This window comes from Macaca fascicularis, chromosome 17 (genome assembly GCF_037993035.2).
Source record: "Macaca fascicularis isolate 582-1 chromosome 17, T2T-MFA8v1.1".
NCBI classification, from domain to species: domain Eukaryota; kingdom Metazoa; phylum Chordata; class Mammalia; order Primates; family Cercopithecidae; genus Macaca; species Macaca fascicularis.
In genome coordinates this window covers 1,753,174-1,777,988 of record NC_088391.1, presented here as the reverse complement: position 1 = coordinate 1,777,988, position 24,815 = coordinate 1,753,174, and the positions used below count along the sequence as shown (strand labels likewise).

At 40.3% G+C, this 24,815-nt stretch overlaps 1 protein-coding gene across 30 annotated transcripts in view; it reads left to right on the top strand.

Moving 5' to 3' along the window:
* Positions 1–24,815, top strand: part of ZMYM2 (zinc finger MYM-type containing 2) — a 129,230-nt gene that overhangs the window by 14,795 nt on the left and 89,620 nt on the right. For 18 of the 30 annotated variants that reach the window (XM_065533053.2, XM_015439033.4, XM_074021685.1 and 15 more), the window contains one exon: positions 19,424–20,280. In XM_065533053.2, the coding sequence (XP_065389125.1) occupies positions 19,434–20,280 (847 nt within the window). In that variant the 5' untranslated portion in view covers positions 19,424–19,433. Of the gene's footprint in view, positions 1–19,423; positions 20,281–24,815 lie in introns of those variants that run through there. The other 12 variants (XM_074021696.1, XM_074021692.1, XM_074021688.1 and 9 more) reach the window with 2 other exon arrangements.

Genomic DNA, 24,815 nt, shown 5'->3' with positions numbered 1-24,815 from the left:
ACCAGGCTAATTTTGTATTTTTAGTAGAGGCGGGGTTTCTCCATGTTGGTCAGGCTGGTCTTGAACTCCTGCTCTCAGGTGATCTGCCTGCCTCAGCCTCACAAGGTGTTGAGATTACAGGCGTGAGTCACCATGCCCGGCCAATTCATTTTTAAGAAGATCTTTAGATATTCTGGGGAATATCGTACGTAATGTCAGTATCCCAGCAGAAAAATGATGGACTTCTCGGGCAAGAAGGATAGTAGTAGAGATGGGTAAAAGTGGACAATTTTGAGATTTATTTTGGAGTAGGATAAACACTTGATGATGGCAGTCTGTAGGGGAAGAAAGGAGAAAGAATTAAGAATGACCTCCGGGTTTGTATTATTGAGTCACTAGACACAAAACATGGTGAAATGACAAAAACTGGAAGAGGTACAGATAAAAGGGGATAGAGCAAGTTAAAAAAAAAAAAAAAACCAACCTAGATGTAGAGAGTAGGCAGTTTGGAGTTTTGAAACATCTTGATTGAGATAAAGTAAGGAGTTTAGGGGTATTACGGTATTATTTTAAATCATGGGAATGGATGAGATTCCCAAAGAAAGTTAAAATTACTTGAAAGTACCTTGTAGTTAAATTTTGGTCCTATGGGAGAGAAGAAATTTTTTCTTACCTCTAGAAATTCTACACGCTAGAGATCTCTGAATGAAATAATTGATTTATTCATTTGTTTATTAGATCAAAGGAATTTTTGTTTAGACTGTGTCATAACCCTTGAATGGATTTTTAGTAGCTGAGTACTTGAATTAAATGGTTCCTATCATCTTCTAAAGCCAGACTAGCTTTGTTTTAGGTATCTAATAAAGATTACAGGCGTTAGTCACTGCGTCCAGCTACAAGTGTATATATTTATGGAATCTTTTTTTGCTATGTAAATTTTTTCATGTAATGGAGAAATCCATTTTATTATTGCAAGAAATAGGAATAACTGTAACAAGAAGTATGCAAGACTTTAATGAAGGAAACTGTAAAACAATACCGTAGGGGGGCCAGGCGTGGTGGCTCCTGCCTGTAATCCCAGCACTTTGGGAGGCCGAGGCAGGTGAATCTCCTGAGGTCAAGAGTTCAAGACCAGCCTGGCCAACATGGTGAAACCCCATTTCCACTAAAAATACAAAAATTAGCTGGGCGTGGTGGCACATGCTTGTAGTCCCAGCTACTCAAGAGGGTGAGGCAGAAGAATTGCCTGAACTCGGGAGGCAGAGGTTGCAGTGATCCAAGATCACGCCACTGCACTCCAGGATGGGTGACAGAGCAAGACTTCATCTCAAAAAACAAACAAACAGAAAAAAAACCCAACACAATACCATAGGGCGAGCTTATCCAGCCTGCGACCCACAGGTCCCAAGCTGCCTAGAGGTTTTTGAATGTGGCTCAACACAAATTTGTATACCTTCTTAAAACATTGTGAGTTTTTTTTTTTGCAATTTTTGTTGTTGTTTGCTCATCAGTTATCATTAATGTGAGCGTATTTTATGTGTGGCCCAAGACAGGTTCTTTCAGTGTGGCCCAGGGAAGCCAAAAGGTTGGACACCCTTACCATAGGGCGTATAAGAAAACTTTACATGGAAAGATGTGCCAGTGTCTGAATGGGAAGACTTCTGTAATGTAAAAAAGTTTAATTTGTCTCTGGATTAATCTCTTAAATTCAGTGAAACCCTAATCAAATTCTAGTATATTTGCATATGATACCGACTTTAAAAGGTAGAAGAGGATAAACAGTGAGAAGGAAAACTCACTTTTCTTCCTTCTGATTCATCTACACAATTTTCTTCCCTAGAGGCAAACCACTCTTGTCATTTTCTTGGGCATTTATCCAGAGATGCTGTGTGTGGTGCATTTATGCATTGTTCTGTACCTTGCTGTTTATACTTAATTTATATGTGTGGTTGATCCTTATTAGCATGTAAATTCATTTAGAGTGGCTTCATTGTTTCGAAGCGCTGCATAGTATTTTGTTGTATGTCTTTGTCATCATTTTATCCATTTGTGTTAAGAGATATTTGGATTGTTTAAATGTTTTGATTTTACCATGAATATCCTTCTATGTTTGTTTATTTATTTATTTATTTATTTATTTGAGATGGAGTCTTACTCTGTTACCTAGGCTGGAGTGCAGTGGTGCGATCTTGGCTCTCTGCAATCTCTTCCTTCTGGGTTCAAGCAATTCTCCTGCCTCAGCCTCCTGAGTAGCTGGGATTACAGGTGCCCACCACCACACCCGGCTAATTTTTGTGTTTTTAGTAGAGATGGGGTTTCACCACGTTGGCCAGGCTGGTCTCTAACTCCTGACCTCATGATCCACCCTCCTCGGCCTCCCAAAGTGCTGGGATTACAGGCATGAGCCACTGTGCCTGGTCTGTTCTTTAAAATATGAGATAATGTATCTGTTGAATGGATGCCTACACGTGGAATTGCTTGGTCAAAGAAATATTTTTTTAGTTGCCCTCTATAGAGACTGTACCAGTTAACAGAATGGGAGTCTTGCTACATGGGATATTGTTAAGACTTGGTGGGCCTTTGTTAATATAAGAGAAAAGTGGTGGCCTTTCAGAATTTAAGTAGTATTTTTGTAGATACATATTTAAGAGTGATTTTTTGTGTATGTGAACTGTGTTTATTTTTTGTCCTTTATTCTATTTGATTGTTGGTTTATCTCATTGATTGTAGGAGCTCTTTGCCTTCATTTTATTACGAGATGACAAAAATTTTCTTTTCATAGGATATCATTGTTTTTGGTGTTTTTTCCCCCATATGGTGTCTTGTCTTTTCTAAAAAAAAAAAAAAACAGTAAAATATAGTAACATAAAATTGACCTTTTTTTTTTTTTTTAACCATTTTTAAGGGTCCACAATTTTGTGACATTAAGTACCTTCACAATTTCTTGTAAAAATCAACATTATCCAGAATATTTTCATCATCCCAAATAGCAACCATATTCATTAGCATTCATTGTCTCCCCTCCCTCAAGCCCCTGGTAACTTCTGTTCTACGTTTTGTATCGAACTACCTCATGAATGGAATCACAATATTTGTCCTTTTGTGTCTGGCCTGCTTCACTTAGCATGTTTTCAGAGTTCATCTATGTTGTAGTATGTATCAGAATTTTATTCATTGTTAAAGCTGTATAATATTCCCCTGTATATGTTTATCAACATTTTATTTATCCATTCAATTTTTGTTGGACACTTAGGTTGTTTTTACCCTTTGACCGTTGTGAAAATGCTTCCGTGATCATTGTTGTACAAGTATCTACTTGAGTCATTGCTTTCAGTTATTTTGGGTTTGTATGTCAGTGAAATTGATAGGCCATAGATTAATATCCACATGTAACTTTGGGGAACCATTAAACTGTTTTCCACGGTGTGGTACCATTTGCGTTTTTACCAGCAGTACACAAGCGTTCCAATTTCCGAAGGTCTTTATCAGCACTTCTCTTCTTTTCTCTTTTTAAAAAACTTTCTCCTCCATTTTTAAAATTTATGTATGTATGTATGTATGTACAGCTGGAGTCTTGCTATATTGCCCAGGCTGGTCTTGAACTCCTGGCCACAATTGATTCTTTCACCTTGGCCTTCCAAAGCATTGGGATTACAGGTGTGAGCCACCACGCCTGACCTCCTTTTTTAGAAAAATAGCAATCCTGTGCTGGGTGCGGTGGCTCATGCCTGTAATCCCAGCACTTTGGGAGGCCGAGGTGGGCGGATCACGAGGTCAAGAGATCGAGACCATCCTGCCCAACGTGGTGAAACCCTGTCTCTACTAAAAATACAAAAATCAACAGACGTGGTGGCGCATGCCTGTAGTCCCGGTACTTGGCAGGCTGAGGCAGGAGAATCACTTGAACCCGGGAGGCGGAGGTTGCCGTGAACCAGGATTGTGCCACTGCACTCTTAGCCTGGCGACAGAGCGAGACCCACCTCAAAAAAAAAAAAAAAAAATAGCAATCCTATTGCGTGTGAAATGGTACTTTATTTTTTATTTTAAATTGTAAAAAAACCATAATATTACTATTTTCACCACTTTTAAGTGTTCAGCTCAATATTGTTAGATATATTCACATTGTCACACAGGAGAGCTCTAGACCTTTTTTATTTTGTAAAACCAAAACTCTACCTACTAAACAACAGTTCCCCAATTATCTCTTCCTCCAACCCCTGGTAACCACCATTTTACTTTCTGTTTATGAAATTTGACTACTTTAGATATTTCATATAGGTGGAATCCTGCAGTATTTGTCTTTTTGTGATTGGCTGTTTTCAGGTAGTGTGATGTCCTCATGGTTCTATGTTACAGCGTGTGTCAGAATTTTCGTCCCTGTAGAGGTCTGTTGTATGTCTGTGTCTTTTAGGTCTAAGTAGTTGATGGTAGTTGATGGTGTTGTTTAAGCCCCTTCCGTTTCCTTACTGATCTTCTGTTTGGTGGTTCTATCCATTTTTGAAAGGGTATAATGAAGTCTCCAGCTATTATCATAGAGTTTTGTGTCTCTCTCTCTCTCCTTTTAATTCTGGTAATTTTTGCTTTAATATATTTTGGGGCTTAGTTGTTAGGTATCTATGTTTGGAACTGCTGTATCTTCTTGCTAGAATGAACCTTTCATCAATATATAATGTCCTTTGTCTCTTATAACCTTTTTTGATTTAAATTTAATTTCTGATTAGTATAGCCACTCCAGTTCTCGTTTGGTTAATATTTGCGTATATTAGGTTTTCTATCCTAGCAGAAAATAGTACTCAGCTATTCTATATCTTTGTATCTGAAGTGAATCTTTTTCTTTAAATTGAGATGGGATGTCGCTTTGTTGCCCAGGTTGGTCTCAAACTCCTAGGCTTAGGTGATCCTCCTGCTTTGGGCTCCCAAAGTGTTGGGATTACAGGTGTAAACCATGTTGCCTGGCCCTAAAGTGAATCTTTTGTAGACAGCATATAGATGGATAGTGTTTTTAAAAATTCAGTCTGCCAGTGTATCTTTTATTATAATTTAAAACATTTATATCTAAGGTAAGTCTTCATAAGGATTTACCTCTGCCATTTTGCTGTTTTGTGCATGTCTTAACGTTTTTTCCTTTCCATTTCTTTTGAGACAGTGTCTCGCTTTGTTGCCCAGGTGGAGTGCAGTGGTGCAATCTCGGCTCACTGCAACCTCCACCTCCCTAGTTCACGCAATTCTCCTGCCTCAGCCTCCCGAGTAGCCGGGACCACAGGCGCCGCCACCACGCCTGGCTAAGTTTTTTGTAGTTTTAGTAGAGACGGGGTTTCACTGTGTTAGCCGGGATGGTCTCGATTCCTGACCTCGTGATCCATTCTCCTTGGCCTCCCAAAGTGCTGGGATTACAGGCGTGAGCCACTGCGCCCAGCCAACCATTTCTGTTTCTTTTATTATTGCTTTTTATATTAAATTTTTCTCTAGTGTACCATTTGATTTCCTTCTTTTCTATGTATTTTAAAAATTGTTTTTTTGTTTTTTTTTTGAGACGGAGTCTCGCTCTGTTGCCCAGGCTGGAGTGCAGTGGTGCCATCTTGGCTCACTGCAAGCTCCGCCTCCCGGGTTCCCGCCATTCTCCTGCCTCAGCCTCCCAAGTACCTGGGACTACAGGCGTGCACCACCACGCCTGGCTAAGTTTTTTGTATTTTTAGTAGAGACGGGGTTTCACCGTGTTAGGCAGGATGGTCTCAAACTCCTGACCTTGTGATCATCCCACCTTGGCCTCCCAAAGTTCTGGGATTACAGGTGTAAGCCACTGTGCCCAGCCTATAAGTATTTTTTAAATGGTTACCTTGGGGATTAAAATAGCCATCTTAAATTTATAATAACGTATTGCAAATAATTTGGTTTCAGAAGTATGCAAACACTCTGCTGTTCTTCCTTTGTGTTATTGTTGTCATAGATCACATCTGTATATATTGTGTGCTTATTAATATAAATTTAAAATTACTGTTTTTTGGGATTTTTTGTTTTTGAGACGAAGTTTCGCTCTTGTTGCCCAGGCTGGAATGCAATGGTGCAATCTTGGCTCACCGCAAACTCCGCCTCCTGGGTTCAAGTGATTCTCCTGCCTTAGCCTCTGGAGTAGCTGGGATTACAGGCATGCGCCACCACGCCTGGCTAATTTTGTATTTTTAGTAGAGATGGGGTTTCTCCATGTTGGTCAGGCTGTTCTCAACCTCCCGACCTCAGTTGATCTGCCTGCCTTGGCGTCCCAAAGTGCTGGGATTATGGGCGTGAGCCACCGTGCCCAGCCTAAAATTACTGTTTAATGCCTTTATCTTTTACATCATATGAAAAAATTAATTATAAACCTAAAGTACATTACCACTGACTTTTCTGTTATCTCATTAGTTACCTTCACTCATATTCTTTATTTCTTCTTACCATGTTGAGTTACTGTTCAGTGTTTTATCGTTTTTGCTGGAAGAACTCTCTCAGCATTTCATGTCGGGCAGGTCTGCAGGAAATGAACTTCTTTCTGCTTTTGCTTATTTGGAAATATCTTAGGTTCTCCGTATTTTTGGAGGGATTTTTTGCTGCATATAGAATTCTTGGCTGACGGATTTTTTCCCCCCTCTTTCTGTTAGCACTTTAAATGTCGTCCCACTGACTTCTGGCTTCTAATGGTTTCTGATGAAAAATACGCTGGTAATCTAAATGATCTAATGAGGATCCCTTGAACCAGATGAGTCTCTTCTCTCTTGCTGCTTTCAGAATTTCTGCTCTTTTTGAGGTCCACAATGTGTCTTGACATGGATATCTTTGAGTTTATCCTGCTTTTGGAGTTTGTTGAGCTTCTTGGATATGTATATTTATCATCATCATAGTTGGTCTGTTTTTGTTGGTGTGAGTACCGTGATGAACTCATGGATTTAAGCATATCTGAGGCCGGGCATGGTGGCTCATGCCTGTAATCCCAGTGCTTTGAGAGGCTGCGGCGGGAAGATCAGTTAGGGCTAGGAGTTCAAGACTAGCCTGAGCAACATAGGGAGACCTCATCTCTACAAGAAATAAAACAATTAGCTAGGCATGGCGGCACATGCCTGGAGCTCTAGCTTCTCAGGAGGCTGAGGTGGGAGAATCACTTGAGTCCAGAAGTTAAGGTTGCAGTGAGCTGTAATCATGCCATTGCACTCTAGCCTGGGTTGCCAGTGAGACCCTGCCTCTAAAAAACAGAAAAAAACCTCCCAAAAACCACATATTTGATGTGTTTTAATTAATTGCAGTGATTTTTATTCATGTTTAAATTTTCCTGTCTTTGGCCAGTTGGAGCCTGTTCATGTTGGCTCTGGAGTCCTTTTAACTCTTCCATTAGTCTTCAGTAGCTTTCTTGCTATCTGCTATAAGCAAGTGTTTGGGCTAATCTTACACATTTCCTGCCTCTGACCTGCAATATACCATTTCTCCAAGGAGCCCTGGTTTCAGTAGATGGGAAATGGTATTTTCCTCTATTGGATTTTAAGTTTCTGCAGTCATATTTTTAACCTTTTTCCTCCTGTAGGTACGAATTTTTTCCTAGCATTCTGTTCATATTTTGTGGATATCTTTTCTTATCTCTCTGAATATATTATTTTCTTAAGATTTTTTTCCCCTTAGATAGTTACCATTTCTACCAACTTGAGTTTTTCATCCCGTTTGTTTTCATCATGAAGATATCTTTCATATCTTTACTCATCTGTCAGGTAGTCCTTGGTTGTCTGTTCATGGTTAAGAATGCATGTCTAAAAGCTGTGTGGACACTCTGAGCTGTTGGGGGTCACAGTACACTGTTGATACCACACTTCATTAAGGGATGATCTGGGGGGATGTTTGTTGGGAAATCTCCATTCTTGGGTATCTTTTTATGAAATCATGTTTCCAGAAAGAGCCTTCCAATTTCCTGAATAGGGAGATGTGTGACTTGCAGTTTTAGGTGGAGGTTAGGTCTCAGCACCAGTACTGAGTTGAGTATGTATCAGTTTATTTTCTATCTCAGGTTCAGCTGAAATAAGGGGCTCGCCCCTGAACCGTGCCTGATATCTTCCTGTCCAAAGTCGATCTTGTACTTTCTCCACAGGTTAAACTCGTGGATTTATTTGGATGGGAAAGGAAATGTAGGTTTCTAATTGCTTTTCAATAGTTTTCACTGAGTTGTCTATTAGCTGTCTTTTTTTGTTTTGTTTTGTTTTGTTTTTTTGGAGACAGAGTCTCACTCTGTCACCCAGACTGGAGTGCAGTGTCCTGATCTCGGCTCACTGCCACCTCTGCCTCCCAGGTTCAGGCGATTCTTATGCCTCAGCCTCCTGAGTAGCTGAGATGACAGGCACACGTCACCATGCCTGGCTAATTCTTGTATTTTTAGTAGAGATGGGGTTTCACCATATTGGCCAGGCTGGTCTCCGACTCCTGACCTAAAGTGATCTGTTTTCCTCAGTCTCCCAAACATTAGCTGCCCTGAGTACATCATCCCCTTTGGGGAAGAGATGGCTGCTATTAGGTTGGTGCAAAAGTAATTGCAGTTTTTGCCATTACTTTCAGTGGTTCCTGAACCTGTTGGTTTCTATTTTGAACTATTGCCTCATTCCTCTGAAAATTGTTATGTTGATGAAGATGCTTCCTACCTTGACAAGTGAATGTTAACTGCAGTTTCATTTGTAATTTGTTCATTTCAAAACTTTGCTTCCTGTGGATTCAGTGTTACCTTTTCCAGGCCTGCTAAGTCAGTTACAACTAATCCATGCTTATCTGCCTTCCCTCTTCCAAAATTTTAGTGTGCTTGAATTCTCTGTTGTCTCCCCTTCCTTGTAGGTTTGTCCTTTTTTCTAAAAACACCCTTATTGTAGGTTTAGTTGACCTTTGGATGGGAGCAAAATTTTATGGCCATTCAGTTGACTGATTTCTACATATTAATTTGTTATGTAGATACAGTTATTTTACTGTATAAACTCACCGTCTATAATAGTTTTTCAGGTAAATCTTTTGGGTCTTTGGGGTAAAGAATTTTATAATTTGTATATAATATTTTCCCCACTTTCATTTTTTTTTTTTTTTTTTTGAGACGGAGTCTCATTCCATCACCCAGGATGGGGTGCAGTGGCACAGTCTCGGCTCACTGCAACCTTTGCCTCCCAGGTTCAAGCAGTTCTCCTGCCTCAGCCTCCCGAGTAGCTGGGATTACAGGCGTGCGCCACCATGCCCGGCTGATTTTTGTACTTTTAGTAGAGATGGCGTTTTGCCATGTTGGCCAGGCTGGTCTCAAACTCCTGACCTCAGATGATCCGCCTAACCTCGGCCTCCCAAAGTGCTGGGATTACAGGCATGAGCCACCGTGCCCGGCCTCACATTTGTATATTTCTTCATTTCTTTTTTATGTAATCGCATTGGCTGTTACTTCTGTAACAGTGCTATATGGTAATAGTAGAAGAATGTTCTTGTCTTTTTTTTTTTTTTGAGACGGAGTCTCACTCTGTCACCCAGGCTGGAGTGCAGTGGCCGGATCTCAGCTCACTGCAAGCTCTGCCTCCCGGGTTCACGCCATTCTCCTGCCTCAGCCTCCCGAGTAGCTGGGACTACCCACCACCTCACCCGGCTAGTTTTTTGTATTTTTTAGTAGAGACGGGGTTTCACTCTGTTAGCCAGGATGGTCTCGATCTCCTGACCTCGTGATCCACCCGTTTCGGCCTCCCAAAGTGCTGGGATTACAGGCTTGAGCCACCGCGCCCGGCCAATGTTCTTGTCTTATTCTTGACTTTACTGATAATGCTTTTAATAATTTTTCCTGTAATTCCTTCTTCCTATTTTATTAGGAATTTTTATTCTTTTTTTTTTTTTTTTCCTTTTTTGAGATAGAGTCTCGCTGTCTTGCCCAGGCTAGTGTGCAGTGGTGCAATCTTGGCTCACTGCAGCCTCGACCTCCTGGGCTCCAGTGATCCTCCCGCCTCAGTCCCGTAGCTGGGACCACAGGCGTGCATCACTATGCCCATCTAATTTTCCTATTTTTTGTAGAATTGGGGTTTCTCCCTGTTGCCCAGGCTGGTCTCCAACTGCGGGCTCAAGAGATCTGCCCGCCATGGCCTCCTAAAGTGCTGGGATTACAGGCGTGAGCCGCTGTGCCTGGCCAGGAATTTTTATTCTTAATGTTTTAAATCTGTCATATTAACTCAGAACTATTGTAAGTGCCATGAATACATACTGACTTATAATACTCTTTGCTGTAAAAAAGAGTTCACCTGAGCCTTCTTTGTAATTCTTTAACGATATTTAGAAAGCATTTAGGTAGGCTTGTAAGGGAGATGATGATGAATATTTTTGTTGAAGCACTTTGAAGAGCTTTCTTTGTGATTTTGTTTTTTGAAGGTTCATCAGCCTTTTTCAGCAAGTACTAATATTTTCTTGATACAAATATATGAACATTTATATTTTAACTATCACCTTTTCATTGTTTTTTCATGACAACATCAATTGTTCTGTTAATTAATTCTCACTGAATCAAAATAAAGACCAAATAGAACTGAAAGCATTTATGATTTATAATGTGGAGTATCACAAGACAGCTTAAAAATTAATTGGAAACTTACTGAAATTCCGAGGTACAAGCATCAGTTGTCTGGTAATTGTTTAGGAGTTAGGTAAGTATTTAGGAGTGTGCTAAGTGGTTTTCACATCCAGTTGTATCTTTGAATTAGAAGAAAAGCCATGTGAACCGTTTTTATACCATTTACTGTGGTAAAACAGAAATTCAGATAAGTTATTTGTTTAGTATTAAATAGCTAGTTAGAATTGACTGGAGGTAGAAGATGGGCGGCTACATGGAGTAGATTTTACCTTGGTAATGGAGAAGTGATCAACTTCTAATTGGATTGCCTTTCTTTAAAGGACTAAGTAGATGTTTTCTGGTTGAAACATTATTTCTGTGATGTATAGAAGTGACTAATATTATTTACAGTCTGATTTTAAAATAGCTGTCATAGTTGAATGGTTATTCTGTTTTCAGAAGTAGATTGCTGCAGGGATCTAACTGTGGTAAAGAAACTTTCTTCTAAGGAGACTGAATTGACACATAGCAGCCACCAGAGGGAACTGTGAAGTCAGTTCTAGCTTTTCTGCCCCGGAAGTGGTTTTCTTCTAAGTATGCCAAAACAAAGGAACCAAATAACTTATATATTAAAAGCCTGCACATTTTATAATATCTGTAGATTTGGGCTGAGCTGTTATCTCATTTCTGTGAAAATCATTATGTTGATCAGGTACTTCCCTTATGACAAGTGAATGTTAACTACAAGTTCAGCTTCATTGTTTTTTGTTGTTGTTGTTGAGACAGGGTTTCACTGTCTTGTGTAGGCTGGAGCGTAGTGGCATCACCTCTGCTTAACAGCAACCTCTGCTTCCCTGGCTCAAGCGATCAGCCCCCGAAGTAGCTGGGACTACAGATGTGCACCACCATGCCCAACTAATATTTTTTTTTTTTTTTTGAGACAGAGTCTTGCTGTTTCCCAGGTTGGAGTGCAGTGGTGAAATCTCGGCTCACTGCAAGCTCTGCCTCCCGGGTTCACGCCATTCTTCTGCCTCAGCCTCCCGAGTAGCTGGGACTACAGACACCCACCACCACGCCCAGCTAATTTTTTTTTTTTTTTGTATTTCTAGTAGAGACGGGGTTTCAACATGTTAGCCAGGATGGTCTCGATCTCCAGACCTTGTGGTCCGCCCACCTCGGCCTCCCAAAATGCTGGGATTATAGGCGTGAGCCACTGCGCCCAGCCAGTTTTTGTATTTTTCATAGAGTCAGGATTTCACTCAGTCACCAGGGCTGGTCTCTAACTCCTAGACACAAGTGATCTGCCTGCCTCTGCCTCCTAAAGTACTGGGATTACATGTGTGAGCTACCATGCCCGGCCCCATTCATTTTTTTAAAAATCCCATTGTAGGTTGGTACTTTGGGTTTGCTTTTTCTTTTGAATCTTGTGTACTTTGAATGTTGATTTGGTTGTTTTGTTGAATGGTTATGTTTTTTTAAAACATGAGAGCTGTGGCCGGGCACAGTGACGCCTGTAATCCCAGCTATTCAGGAGTCTGAGGCAGAAAATTGCTTGAACCCAGGAGACAGAGGTTGCAGTGAGATGAGATCATGCCACTGCACTCCAGCCTGGGTGACAGAGCGAGACTCGGTCTCAAAAAGAAAAAAAAAAATTTAGCCAGGAGTGGTGGTGGGCGCCTGTAGTCCCAGCTACTCGGGAGGCTGAGGCACAAGAATTACTTGAACCCGGGAGGCTGAGGTTGCAGTGAACCGAGATTGTGCCACTGCACTCCAGTCTGGGCAACAGAGCGAGAGTCTGTCTCAAAAAAAAATTAAAAAAAAATAAAAATAAAAATAAATAAAAAAGCCAGGTGTAATGGCATGCGCCTGTGATCCCAGGTACTCAGAAGGTTGAGGCAGGCAGGTTGCTTGAGCTTGGGAGTTCAGCTGAGACCAGTCCAGTGCAACATGGCGAAACCCTGTCTCTGCAAAAAAAATACAAAAAAATTAGCCTGGCATGTGGCGTGTGCCTGAGGTCCCAGTTACTCAGGAGTCTGAGACAGGAGGATCCCTTGAGTCCAGGAGTTGGAGGTTGCAGTGAGCCTAGATCGCACCACTGCACTCCAGCCTAGGCAATAGAGCCAGACTCTTGCCTCCAAATAAAAAAAAAAAAGAAAGAAAGAAAAAGAAAATGGATAATTCTGTTTAAAAGCTTAACCCAGCATACAGCTACAGTCCTAGCTACACAGACAGGAGAATCACTTGAGCCCAGGAGTCCAGCATGGGCAACATAGAAAGATCGCCATCTCAGAAAAAAACAAACAAAAACAAAAAAAGAGAAGGGTGATTATTTACTTTATCCAAAGACCTATAGATTACTACTCCCTATCCTAAGATATTATTTCAAAAATTAAAATATAAACATCATTACTCTTAAGACACTTCCTTAATAGGGAGAGCTTCTTTATAGCAAAAATAAGATATACTAAGGAGAAAGTTTCAGGTAAGTCCTTTAGTTACTTTTAAATAAATTTGAAAAACAATTTTTTAAGCATTTCCATTACAGAAAGTTTTAAAAATTGCAATATACTGAATAACATTTTCATTCATAACTAATTCAATTAAAAATTTTTAAATACAAGTACTGTCATCAGTAATAGCTAAACTTTCTTTTAATGGTTATTGTGGACCAAATATTCATGTCAAACACTATAGCAGCCCCTTAAAGTAGAATCATTTTTCTATCAATTGTATAGATTAAAAAAATATCCTCAGCAGGGCACGGTGGCTCACACCTGTAATCCCAGCACTTTGGGAGGCTGAGGCAGGTGGATCACTTGAGGTCAGGAGTTTGAGACCAATCTGGCCAACATGGTGAAACCCCATCTCTACTAAAAATACAAAAAAATTAGCCGGACATGGTGGCTCATGCTTGTAATCCCAGCTACTTGGGAGGCTGAGGCAGGAAAATTGCTTGAACCTGGGAGACGGAGGTTGCAGTGGGCTGTGATTGTGCCACTGTACTCCAGCCTCCATCCTGGGCAACAGAGCAAGGCTCCGTCTCAAAAAAAAAAAAAATCCTCAACAGTTAAGTAAACTGCTTAAAACCACAGCAAGAAAATGGTAGAGGTCAGGATTTAAATATTCACAACTATTAAGCAAAATGAAATTAAATATTAAACAATAACGTAAATAAATAATGCAGCTCTTATTTTTTTTCTTGAGACAGAGTCTCGCACCATCGCCCACGCTGGAGTGCAGTGTGGCAATCTCAGCTCACTGCAGACTCCATCTCCCAGGTTCAAGCAATTCTCCTGCCTCAGCCTCCCAAGTAGCTGGGGTTAAAGGCGCCCGCCACCACGCCTGGCTAATTTTTTGATTTTTAGTAGAGATGGGGTTTCACTATTTTGGCCTGGCTGGTCTCAAACTCCTGACCTCGTGATATGCCCACCTGGGCCTCCCAAAGTGCTGGGATTACAGGCGTGAGCCACTGCACCCGGCCCCCCAGCTGATTTTTTGTATACATATATATATATATATATATATATATATTTGTAGGAGAGATGGGGTTTTGTCGTGTTGGCCAGGCTGGTCTCGAACTCATAAGCTCAGACAATCTGCCTGCCTCAGGCTCCCAAAGTGCTAGGGTTACAGGCGTGAGCCACCGTGCCCAGCCTAATTTTTGTATTTTAGTAGAGACGGGGTTTCACTATGTTGCCCAGGCTGGGCTTGAACTCCAGAGCTCAAACAATCCTCTCGCCTCAGCCTCCCAAAGTGTTGGGATTTCAGGCGTGAGCCACCGCACCCAGCCCATTTTCTTTCAAGTAGTTATAAATGTATCTTTTGCCATTTTCCAGTCACAGCATGTCTTTTATCTGACAGCAGGTAGACACACAGCTCTTTCTCTGAGACCAGTGGAGACTGGTTTTGAAATCGAGCTCTGTGTATATAGTGTTTGAATCCTATACTGTCTTGGGACTTTGGGCAGTTTTAATTAATTTGTGAGCTGCTGTTTTATTATAGAAAAAAATCTGTTTTTTAACTCAAAGGGATTGTCACAGTTATGTGAGAATAAAATAACACCTTGGCATTCTGTAAAATATCGTATGTTTTTGAAAATACTTCATTTTCTTATTTTGTTGAGTGGTGGAAAAGTGCCTGTCTGACACTAGAACTTGGTTTAGTGAGGACACTTAATCGTCAGAGAATAATACAGTATATATAAAGTAAAGGGCTAGAGTGTATACTTTGATAATTAAATAATGCTGTTACTTAAAAATAACTTTGATAGTTAAAGTGAACATAATTGGCTTTGGGTTCTGGTCTTTCCGCAGATATTTGGGACATTTGTCTACTCTGTGCTCAAGCATTGTGTTAGGTCTTAGAGATTCAGTGAAAAGACAAGTTACATCTGGGTGTGGTGGTTCACACCTGTAATCCCAGCACTTTGGGAGGCCGAGGTGGGTGGATCATGAGGTCAAGAGATCCTGGCTAACATGGTGAAACCCCGTCTCTACTAAAAATACAAAAAATTATCTGGACGTGGTGGTGCATGCCTGGGGTCCCAGCTACTCTGGAGGCTGAGGCAGGAGAAGCGCTTGAACCCAGGAGATGGAGGTTGCGGTGAGCCGAGATCGATCGCGCCACTGCATTCCAGCCTGGGTGACAGAGACTCCATCTCAAAAAAAAAAAAAAGAAAAGACAAATTATTTAAATGTTTCAATGTTTCATTAAAAAGTTAGTGTACCCTTATTTGATGTCTGTGAAAAGTGCTTATTCTGCATCTCTTTTTGTATCTGGAGATTGCATCTTTGACTAGAGTTTTGCCAACTGTATATCATCTTCTGCTACTGACTCCTTTTCCTTCCTTTACTCAGTCATGTGCTTAGCTGCGTGAAACCCTAGATTAAAGCAGAATCCAAAGTGCGTCTGGTTGACCACTCAGCCCCCTACCTAAACTTCTGTCCTTCCCAGCAAACTGCTTCTATCAGCATGATGTGATCCTCTCAGGAGTTTTTTTTTTCCCCATGAATTTGTGTATAAATATATATACTTCAGGGAAAATATCGTATATATAGGTTTTTGGGATATGCATAACATCACAGTAGTAATTTTCTTTGTGTTCTATAACTTTTTAAAATTTTTGTGTGTACATTGTAGGTTTTTTTGTAGGTACATTGTAGGTATATTTATGAGTTACATGAGATTGTTTTTGTTTTTGTTTTGTTTTGTTTTTGAGACAGAGTCTCACCCCATCTATTACCCAGGCTGGAGTGCAGTGGTACAGTCTCAGCTCTCTGCAACCTCCACCTCCTAGGTTCAAGCGATTTTCATGCCTCAGCCTCCTGAGTAGCTGGAATTACAGGTGCACGCTACCATGCCCAGCTAATCTTTGTATTTTTAGTAGAGATGGGGTTTCACCATGTTGGCCAGACTGGTCTCTAACTCCAGACCTCAAGTGATCCGCCTGCCTCAGCCTCTGCCCGCTACATGAGATGTTTTGATACAGGCATGCATTGTGTGATAATCACATGGAGAATGGAGTATCCCTTCAATTATTTATCCTTTGTGTTGCAAATAATCCAGTTATACTCTTAGTTATTTTAAAATGCACAATTAGATTATTATTGACTATGGTCACCCTGTTGTGCTATCAAATAATAGGTCTTGTTCTATTGTTTTGTGCCCATTAACCTCCCACCTCACCACTACCCTTCTGAGCCTTTGCTAAGCATCCTTCTTCTCTATCTCCATGAGTGTTCTGTAACTTTTTAAAGTCATCAGTATACCTTGTAGATTTTTTTCACCCTTTTTTCAGCCACTGTCATCTCTCACTTGGACCATTTCAATGGCCATCTAGTTTGTTTCTTGGCTTCCAGTTTTTGTCTCTTGTTCCCACATAGCAGCCGCAGTGATCTATTTAAAACCTGAGATTGTATCACCTCTTTGCTGAAAACATAGCAGTGTTTCCTGTTCCAGTAAAATCCAAACTTTCACCTTTAGTTAGAATTAATGCTTTCTAAGCTTAGGCAGGGCTGTTTACCTGTTTTGATTACTGATTTTTCCCTTGTGCCTTGAAAGTATCTTGTGCATACTAGGTGCTCTGTAAATCTGTTAAATGTAATTAATGTATTAGCTAGTTGGCCTTGATGTGTTGTTCTCTGCCTGTTTATCTCATTTTATCCTCCTCTTTGCTTCCTACTTTGATCTGCCACGTTGGCTTTATTCTGCAGCTTGGATTGGCCAACTTCATTCCCTCTAGGCTTTGCAGAAGCTGTTTTCTTTGCCTGGAATATCCCGTCCCCAGTTTTCTCACAGCTGAATCTTTCTTATCATTTCATATTTCAGTGTAAATGTCACTTGCTTAAAGAGATGTTCTCTGATCACCAAACTAGTTATCTCTTCACTTTCTGTTATTCTGTTTAAAATTTTTTAAATTTAGTTTTTAAAAAAAGTGATAAATCACGTGATCCAAAATTAAGAAAATGCTACAAGATGTACAGTGAAAAATGCCTCTAACACTGTCATCTGTAAATCAAAGCAATACATATTAGTCTCTTTTTTATCCTTGCAGAGGCTTTTAAATGAAGTGTTTTTAAACCAGTCTTTAAGAACTATATAGCCAGTATCTCCTCATCTTTTCAGATAGTACACTATGAAAATTTGACCAAACCACTGTATATAAGCCACTTCAACTTCCTATTCATCCTATCTACAAATTAATCTGTAGTCTATACTTACCCTTCAGTTTTTCCTTTTCTAGTTGGTTCCCCTTGCATTTCGCCCCCCAAGTTTGATCTGTGAGATCAAAGTGGTTCTTGTTCAGAATTAGTGATATTACCACCTGATGATCTATCTCATCTCCATTTGCTCAGTAACTTTGTTCTAGAAATTTTCTCTCTCTCTCTCTCTCTCTCTCTGTCTGTGTGTGTGTGTGTGTTTATGTGTTTTCTTTTGAGACAGAGTTTGCTCTGTTGCCCAGGCTGGAATATAGTGGCACAATCATAGCTCACTGCAACCTCGAACTCCTGGGCTCAAGTGATCCTCCTGCCTCAGCCTCCTAAGTAGCCAGGACTACAGATGTGCACCACCATGACTGGCTGATTTTTAAATTTTAGTATTTAGTAGATTTGAGGTCTTGTTATGTTGCTCAGGCTGGTCTCGAATTCCTGGGCTCAAGCAGTCCTCCCACCTCAGCCTCCCAAAATGCTAGGATTACAGGTATGAGCCATTGTGTCTGGCCTGAGGTTATCTTCTTAACTCTGCTATTTTCTTTGGCTCCAGCACAGCATGGCATATAGGAGGTGCTTAGAAAATATTAGTTGAATATAGCACAATGATGAGTTTTGAACTCTTGAGTTTTAGAGACCTGGGTATTCAACCTAGCTATGTGACTTGGGCAAGAGAGTTAGCATCTGTAAGCCAGAATTTTCTTTTCTTTTCTTTTTCTTTTTCTTTTTCTTTTTTTTTCCATTTTGAGACAGGGTCTCACTCTGTAGCCCAGGCTGGAACGCAGTGGCGCAATCATGGCTGGCTTCAGCCTCAAACTCCCGGCCTCAGATGATTCTCCTCTTCAGCCTCCTGAGTGGTTGGGACTACAGGCACGTGCCACCATTCCTGGCTAATTTTTGTATTTTTTGTAGAGATGGGGTTTCGTCATGTTGCGCAGGCTGGTCTCAAACTCCTGGGCTCAAGCGATCTGCCCACCTCAGCCTCCCAATGGTCACACTGCCTTCTCTTTCACCTGTAGTCTCCCTCTGCATGTCTTTTATAAGGGTACTTGTGAGTGCATTTGTGACCCACCCAGGTAATCCCATATAATCTCACTTGAAAATCCTTAACGTTAATCGTATCTGCAAAGTCCCTTTTTCCATGTAAGACAACATTTATAGGTTCCAGGGATGGGGACCTGATACCTTTGGTGACCTTTATGCAGCCTGCTACTGGGATATAAAGCACACAGCATGGTACCTGGCAACAAAAGAATTTATGCTTTCTGGATAGGGTCAAGAAAGATTAAAATTTTCAGAAAGATTTAATTGTACAATTAATGGAAGCCAGAGAATATGAGAAAAGTGGGTTAAAAAAAGATAAGATGGCCAGGCACAATGGCCCATGCCTGTAATCCCAGCACTTTGGGAGGCTGAGGCCAAGGTCAGGGGATCTCTTGAGCCTAGGAATTTTGAGACCAGCCTGGGTAACATAATGAGACTTCATCTGTACCAAAAAACATTTAAAAAAATTAGCTAGGTGTGGTGGCAATGGCCTGTAGTCCCAGCTAGTTGGAGGTGGGAGGATTGCCTTAACCTGGGATGTCGAGGCTGTAGTGAGCCATGATCACAACGCTGCACTCCCGCCTGGGTGACAGAACGAGACCCTGTCCTTCCCCACCCCCCAAAAAAGATGAGGTAAGGGAAAGGATTATAGCATGTGACTTTGTATGATACAGTGAATAAATGGGATAAGTGTATAATGAAGTAATTATTTTTTGTCAAATTTTGATTTTCTTTTTTTTCCTGTTCAGATGTTTGGGAGGATTTGTCCATATTTTTAGTGTTAAAGTTTATGGAGTAAATAATGTACCCCTGAAAGGAGGTGGTGGTGGTGGTGGTAGGAATATATTGCATGTGATTACCATGAATATATTGCATATGATTCATTATCCAATAAAAGTTGGATAATTGCCTTCCTTGTTATCCTGCAAAAGTTAACATGTGAACTGTATGAAATGATTAATGAATGAGATCACAGAATGGATATCACATAATTTCCTGAATGTTAGATAAGAGTCACTTCATTTAGAATAAAAATAAAATAAAAGTAGCCTTTAAATCAGTGGTTTCAGTTAGAGTAACATAAAAAGTCATACTGACGTTTTAATTCTTATTTCTATCTTCCTAACAGGCTCTTTGGCATGGACACAAGTTCAGTGGGAGGATTAGAATTGACTGATCAGACTCCTGTTTTATTAGGGAGTACGGCCATGGCAACCAGTCTCACGAATGTAGGAAACTCATTTAGTGGTCCAGCTAATCCTTTAGTGTCTAGATCTAATAAGTTTCAGAACTCGTCAGTGGAAGATGATGATGATGTTGTTTTTATCGAACCTGTACAACCTCCCCCACCTTCTGTACCAGTGGTAGCTGATCAAAGAACCATAACATTTACATCATCGAAAAATGAAGAACTACAAGGAAATGATTCCAAAATTACTCCTTCCTCAAAAGAGTTGGCATCTCAGAAGGGAAGTGTAAGTGAGACAATTGTCATTGATGATGAAGAGGACACGGAAACAAATCAAGGGCAAGAGAAAAATTCCTCTAATTTTATTGAACGAAGACCTCCTGAGACTAAAAACAGAACCAATGATGTGGATTTCTCCACTTCCAGTTTTTCAAGAAGTAAGGTAAATGCAGGAATGGGTAATAGTGGTATCACCACAGAACCAGACTCTGAAATTCAGATTGCTAATGTTACAACTTTAGAAACAGGTGTAAGCTCTGTGAATGATGGCCAATTAGAAAATACTGACGGGCGAGATATGAACTTAATGATTACACATGTAACATCACTGCAGAATACCAACTTGGGAGATGTCTCTAACGGACTGCAGTCAAGTAATTTCGGTGTTAATATACAAACGTACACCCCATCTTTAACTTCACAGACCAAGACTGGAGTAGGACCTTTTAATCCTGGTAGAATGAATGTGGCAGGAGACGTATTTCAGAATGGAGAATCTGCAACTCATCATAATCCTGGTAAGCAGTAAGAGAAACTCTACTTCATGTAAATAAATTTAAACCTTTGACTGCTGCTTTTTTCATTGTAGTAACTGGTATTACCTTGTTTAGTTTCATCATGTAAAATATGTTAATTATATTGAATTTTATCTTAAGTTTGAAATTTTAATAAGAATTGTAAAACCGTGTATAGTATTTTTCTGTGGATTACTAGAAAGTTAATCATAAAGTAATTTTATATTTAAAGGATTTAAGAAAAAAATACTCCTTACATTCATCACCAAAGTCTGATAATTTGGCCAGGCACGGTGGCTCATGCCTGTAATCCCCGTACTTTGGGAGGCCAAGGTGGGTGGATTGTTTGAGCCCAGCAGTTCGAGACCAGTCTAGGCAACATAGTGAGGCGCCATCTCTAAATTTAAAAAGGAAAACAAACAAAAGAATGAAGTGTGATAATTTAATTTCTTGTTTTTCATGTATTACTTTTTGCTAATAGAATTTTTGCTAGTGTTTTAATATATAAATTAGAGAACCAGTAGATTAATATAATAGTACACTTAAAGAACAGTGTAATATGGTACAGTAGTTGCATTTAGATTTTTTTTTGAGGCGGAGTCTTGCTCTGTCAACCAGGCTGGAGTGCAGTGACGCGATCTTGGCTCACTGCAATCTCCGCCTCCTGTCAAGCCATTCTCCTGCCTCAGCCGCCCAAGTAGCTGGGATTACAGGCGTCCACCACCACACATGGCTAATTTTTGTATTTTGTATGGGGTTTTACCATGTTGGCCAGAACAGGCTGGTCTCAAACTCCTGACCTCAGGTGATCTGCCTACCTCAGCCTCCCAAAGTGCTGGGATTAACAGGTGTGAGCCACTGCACCCGGCTGCATTTAGATTTATTTCTACTTTCCCTGTGCTTATTTAATTTAATTAATTAGTTAATTTTTTGGGACAGGGTCTCTCTCTGTTGCCCAGAGTGGAGTACAGTGGCACAATCTCAGCTCACTGCAACCTCGACCTCTTGAGCTCAGGTGATCCTCCCACCACAGCCTCCAGAGTAGCTGGGACCACAGGCATGAGCCACCATGCCTGGCTAATTAAAAAAAAAAAAATTATTTGTAGAGACCGAGTCTCACTATGTTGTCCAGGCTGGTCTTACACTCCTGGGCTCAAACAGTCCTTCTGCCTTGGCCTCTTAAAGTGCTGGGATTCTAGGTATGAGCCACCATGCCCAGCCATTTTATTTTTTATTAAGAGTTGGCTAAGATTTTCTTTTATTTTTCTCACGTTTGAAGAAAGCCAAACATATCATGCTTTTTTTTCTTTTCTAAAACTAAAGTTATGATTGACATGCAAAAGTCTGTATATATTTAATGTATACAACTCGATGCTGTGTTTATTTTTGACCACGTATCTTTAGCTTTTAGTTAGCATTTTACTACTTAAAAATTTTAAAAATTATTTTTATTTTTCAAGGGCATAAATAAGCAATACTTTTTTTTCTTATTTATTTATTTATTGACAGAGTCTTGCTCTATCACGTAGGCTGGAATGCAGTGGTGCAGTCTCAACTGACTGCACCTCCGCCTCCCTAGTAGCTGGAATTATAAATGTGCGCCACCACGCCCAGCTAAATTTTGTATTTTTAGTAGAGACGGGGTTTCACCATGTTGGCCAGGTTGGTCTCAAACTCCTGGCCTCAAGTGATCCCATCTGCCTCGGCCTCTCAAAGTTCTGGGATTACAGGTGTGAGCCACTGCACCTAGCCCCCCAACTTTTTTTTTTTTTTTTGAAGGTTGATAAATTTCTTGACTATTTGAAATTGTTTTCTGTGAGCAGCCTTGTTCTATGAAAACTTTAAAATATGGAAGTGATAAGAACTCTGTGCCAGCCTGGGCAACATGGTGAAAAAATACAAAATACCTAAAATATGAAAGTTAGCTAGGTATGGTGGTGCACACCTGTGGTCCCAGCTGCTTGGGAGGCTGAGGTGGGAGGATCCCTTGAGCCCCATAGGCAGAGGTTGCAATGAATCAAGATTGCACCACTGTACTCCAGCCTGGGTGACAAAGTAAGACCCCGTCTCAAAAACAAAACGAACTCTGACTTTTTTGTGACATGGCTGTGGATGTCTCTCTTTAACCTCTCCCCCAATTCCTCTGTGTGTGTATATCTATCTGCTTTTCTCTCTCACATACTTCTCTCTGTGTCTGACTCATTCTGTCATCATTTTAGGCCTTATCCTAGGGATTGTGGAGAATAACGTGAAGTAATTAAAATCTAGGCAGTGTAGGATGCTCTATGAATTGCTAGTTATTTTTCTTATTTGTGGAGTAATGTCTGATTATTGAAGACTGCTTGGAAAATCTATGATTAAAAACAAGAGCTGGTGCCAAGCATGGTGGCTCATGCCTGTCATTCCAGCAGTTTGGGAGACCAAGGCAAGAGGATCACTTGAGCTCAGGCGTTTCAGACCAGCCTCTGGGCAATAGAGCAAGACCTTATCTCTACTAAAGATGAAAAAAATTGCCAGGGCTGGTTGCAGTGGCTCAAGCCTGTAATCCCAGCATTTTGGGAGTCCAAGGTGGATGGATCATCTGAGGTCAGGAGTTCGAGACCAGCCTGGCCAACATGGCCAAACCCCATCTCGACTAAAATACAAAAATTCGTTGGGCATGGTGGTGCATGCCAGCTGCTCGGGAGACTGAGGCACGATAATTTGTTGAACCTCGGAGGTGGAGGTTGCAGTGAGCAGAGATTGCGCCACTGCACTCCAGCCTGGGCACAGAGTAAAACTCTGTCTCAAAACAAAAATAAAAACAAAACAACCCCCTAAAACTAGCCAGGCATGGTGGTGTACACCTGTAGCCTCAGCTACTTGGGAGGCCGAAGCTGGAAGGTCGTTTTAAGTCTGGGAGATCAAGGCTGAAGTGAGCTATGATTGTGCCACTACACTCTAGCCCAGGCAGCAGAGTGAGACATTGTCTGAAAAAAATAAAGAGAGCTGAGCATGATGGTGTGAGGTGCGGAGCTGTTGAGATGGGAGGATCCCTTGAGGCCGGGAGTTGGAGATTGTAGTGCTCTGTGCTGGTGCCTGTCAATAGCCAGCACACTCCAACCTGCACAACACAGTGAGACCCGATCATAGTCCTCCTGAGTAAAGATAGCCACTATCAATACTTTGGGTGGTTGTCTTTTAGTCTTTTTTGTATTTTGTTAACCTAGTGGAAATGCAGATCTGTGTAGTTTTGTTTTGTTTTTTCCTCCACTGCATTTTCTCATACCATTAACTATGTAAGTTTTAATGGCTGCGCAGTGGGTATTGACGTAACATTCCCATATTTGGCTTTTACACTGTTCCCCATATTTTGCTGTTGTAGGTCTATGATGAAATATTTCTTCACATTCTTATTTCCTTTGAGTATATTCCTATAAGTAAGTTACTGGGCTAAATGATATGATTACTCCCATGCCCCTAACGATTTTTGGTTTAAAAATACATACCTGGTATATAGTGGTGTTAGAATAGATATGTTCTTTTTTACTCAGTTTTGAAATTTCTTATTACTTCTAAAACCCCTTATAGGCAGGTAGAAGTGTGTGTGTGTGTGTGTGTGTGTTGGGGGGGGTGTATGTGTGAGTTTGTAGGAGCATTTTTAACTTACAGAAATATATTGTCATAATGCTTTTTAGAAAGCTCTTAGCAATTTATACTGCCATGAACTGTATGTTAGTCTTTCATTATAACCTTGCTGCTTAAATAGTGCTCAAATTAGTTTTAAAATAGCTATTTTTTTCTTTCTCATATGTAAAAATATGAAGAAAATAACATTAAGTCTTACCACTGAGAATCAATTAATTAATGGTACATATAATTCTAACCTGAGATCATAGCATAGGTACAGTTTTGCAGCCATTCCTGCCACTCCTTTTAATACCTGGCAGTAGATCTTGAAATTTTGTTCATGTCAACATATGCGTGTGAAATTTGTCTATTTTGTATTTAGCTCGGTTCCAGTTTTTCCTACTTAGATAATTATTTTTTAAGAATATTCTTGTGTATACATCTTGGGATACTTATTTCTTTAGGAATATTGCTGGATCAAAGAGACCATATCATAAGAATTGTGTTCCTGTCTACTCAAACTCTGTAAACTAGTCATCAGAAAAACTGTACACAGAGAAATATGAATTGGGTCTTGCGTTTATATGCTGATTTTATTTGTAATAGAGAATAATGGATGCTATAAAATCTTGGCTGTTTATATTGGTTCTTGTACTGATTGTTAATTGGGAAAATTTACCAGCTATCCTTTCATGAAATCCCTTGTATGAAATTGAAGGTTTAGACAAAATGATTAGGCCTTTTCTATTCCTAAAATTTTTTTTTGATGTTGGAGGAAATAAAAATGTAAAACTAGGGCAAATGTAAATTGAAAATACAGAAGCACCATTTATTTCAGTGTCAAGGCAATAGATGCCCTTAAGTTTTGATAGGCTCCTTTAACTATGTATTCAAGTGACAAGCCTAGAAAATAGAACGCCCTGCGGAGC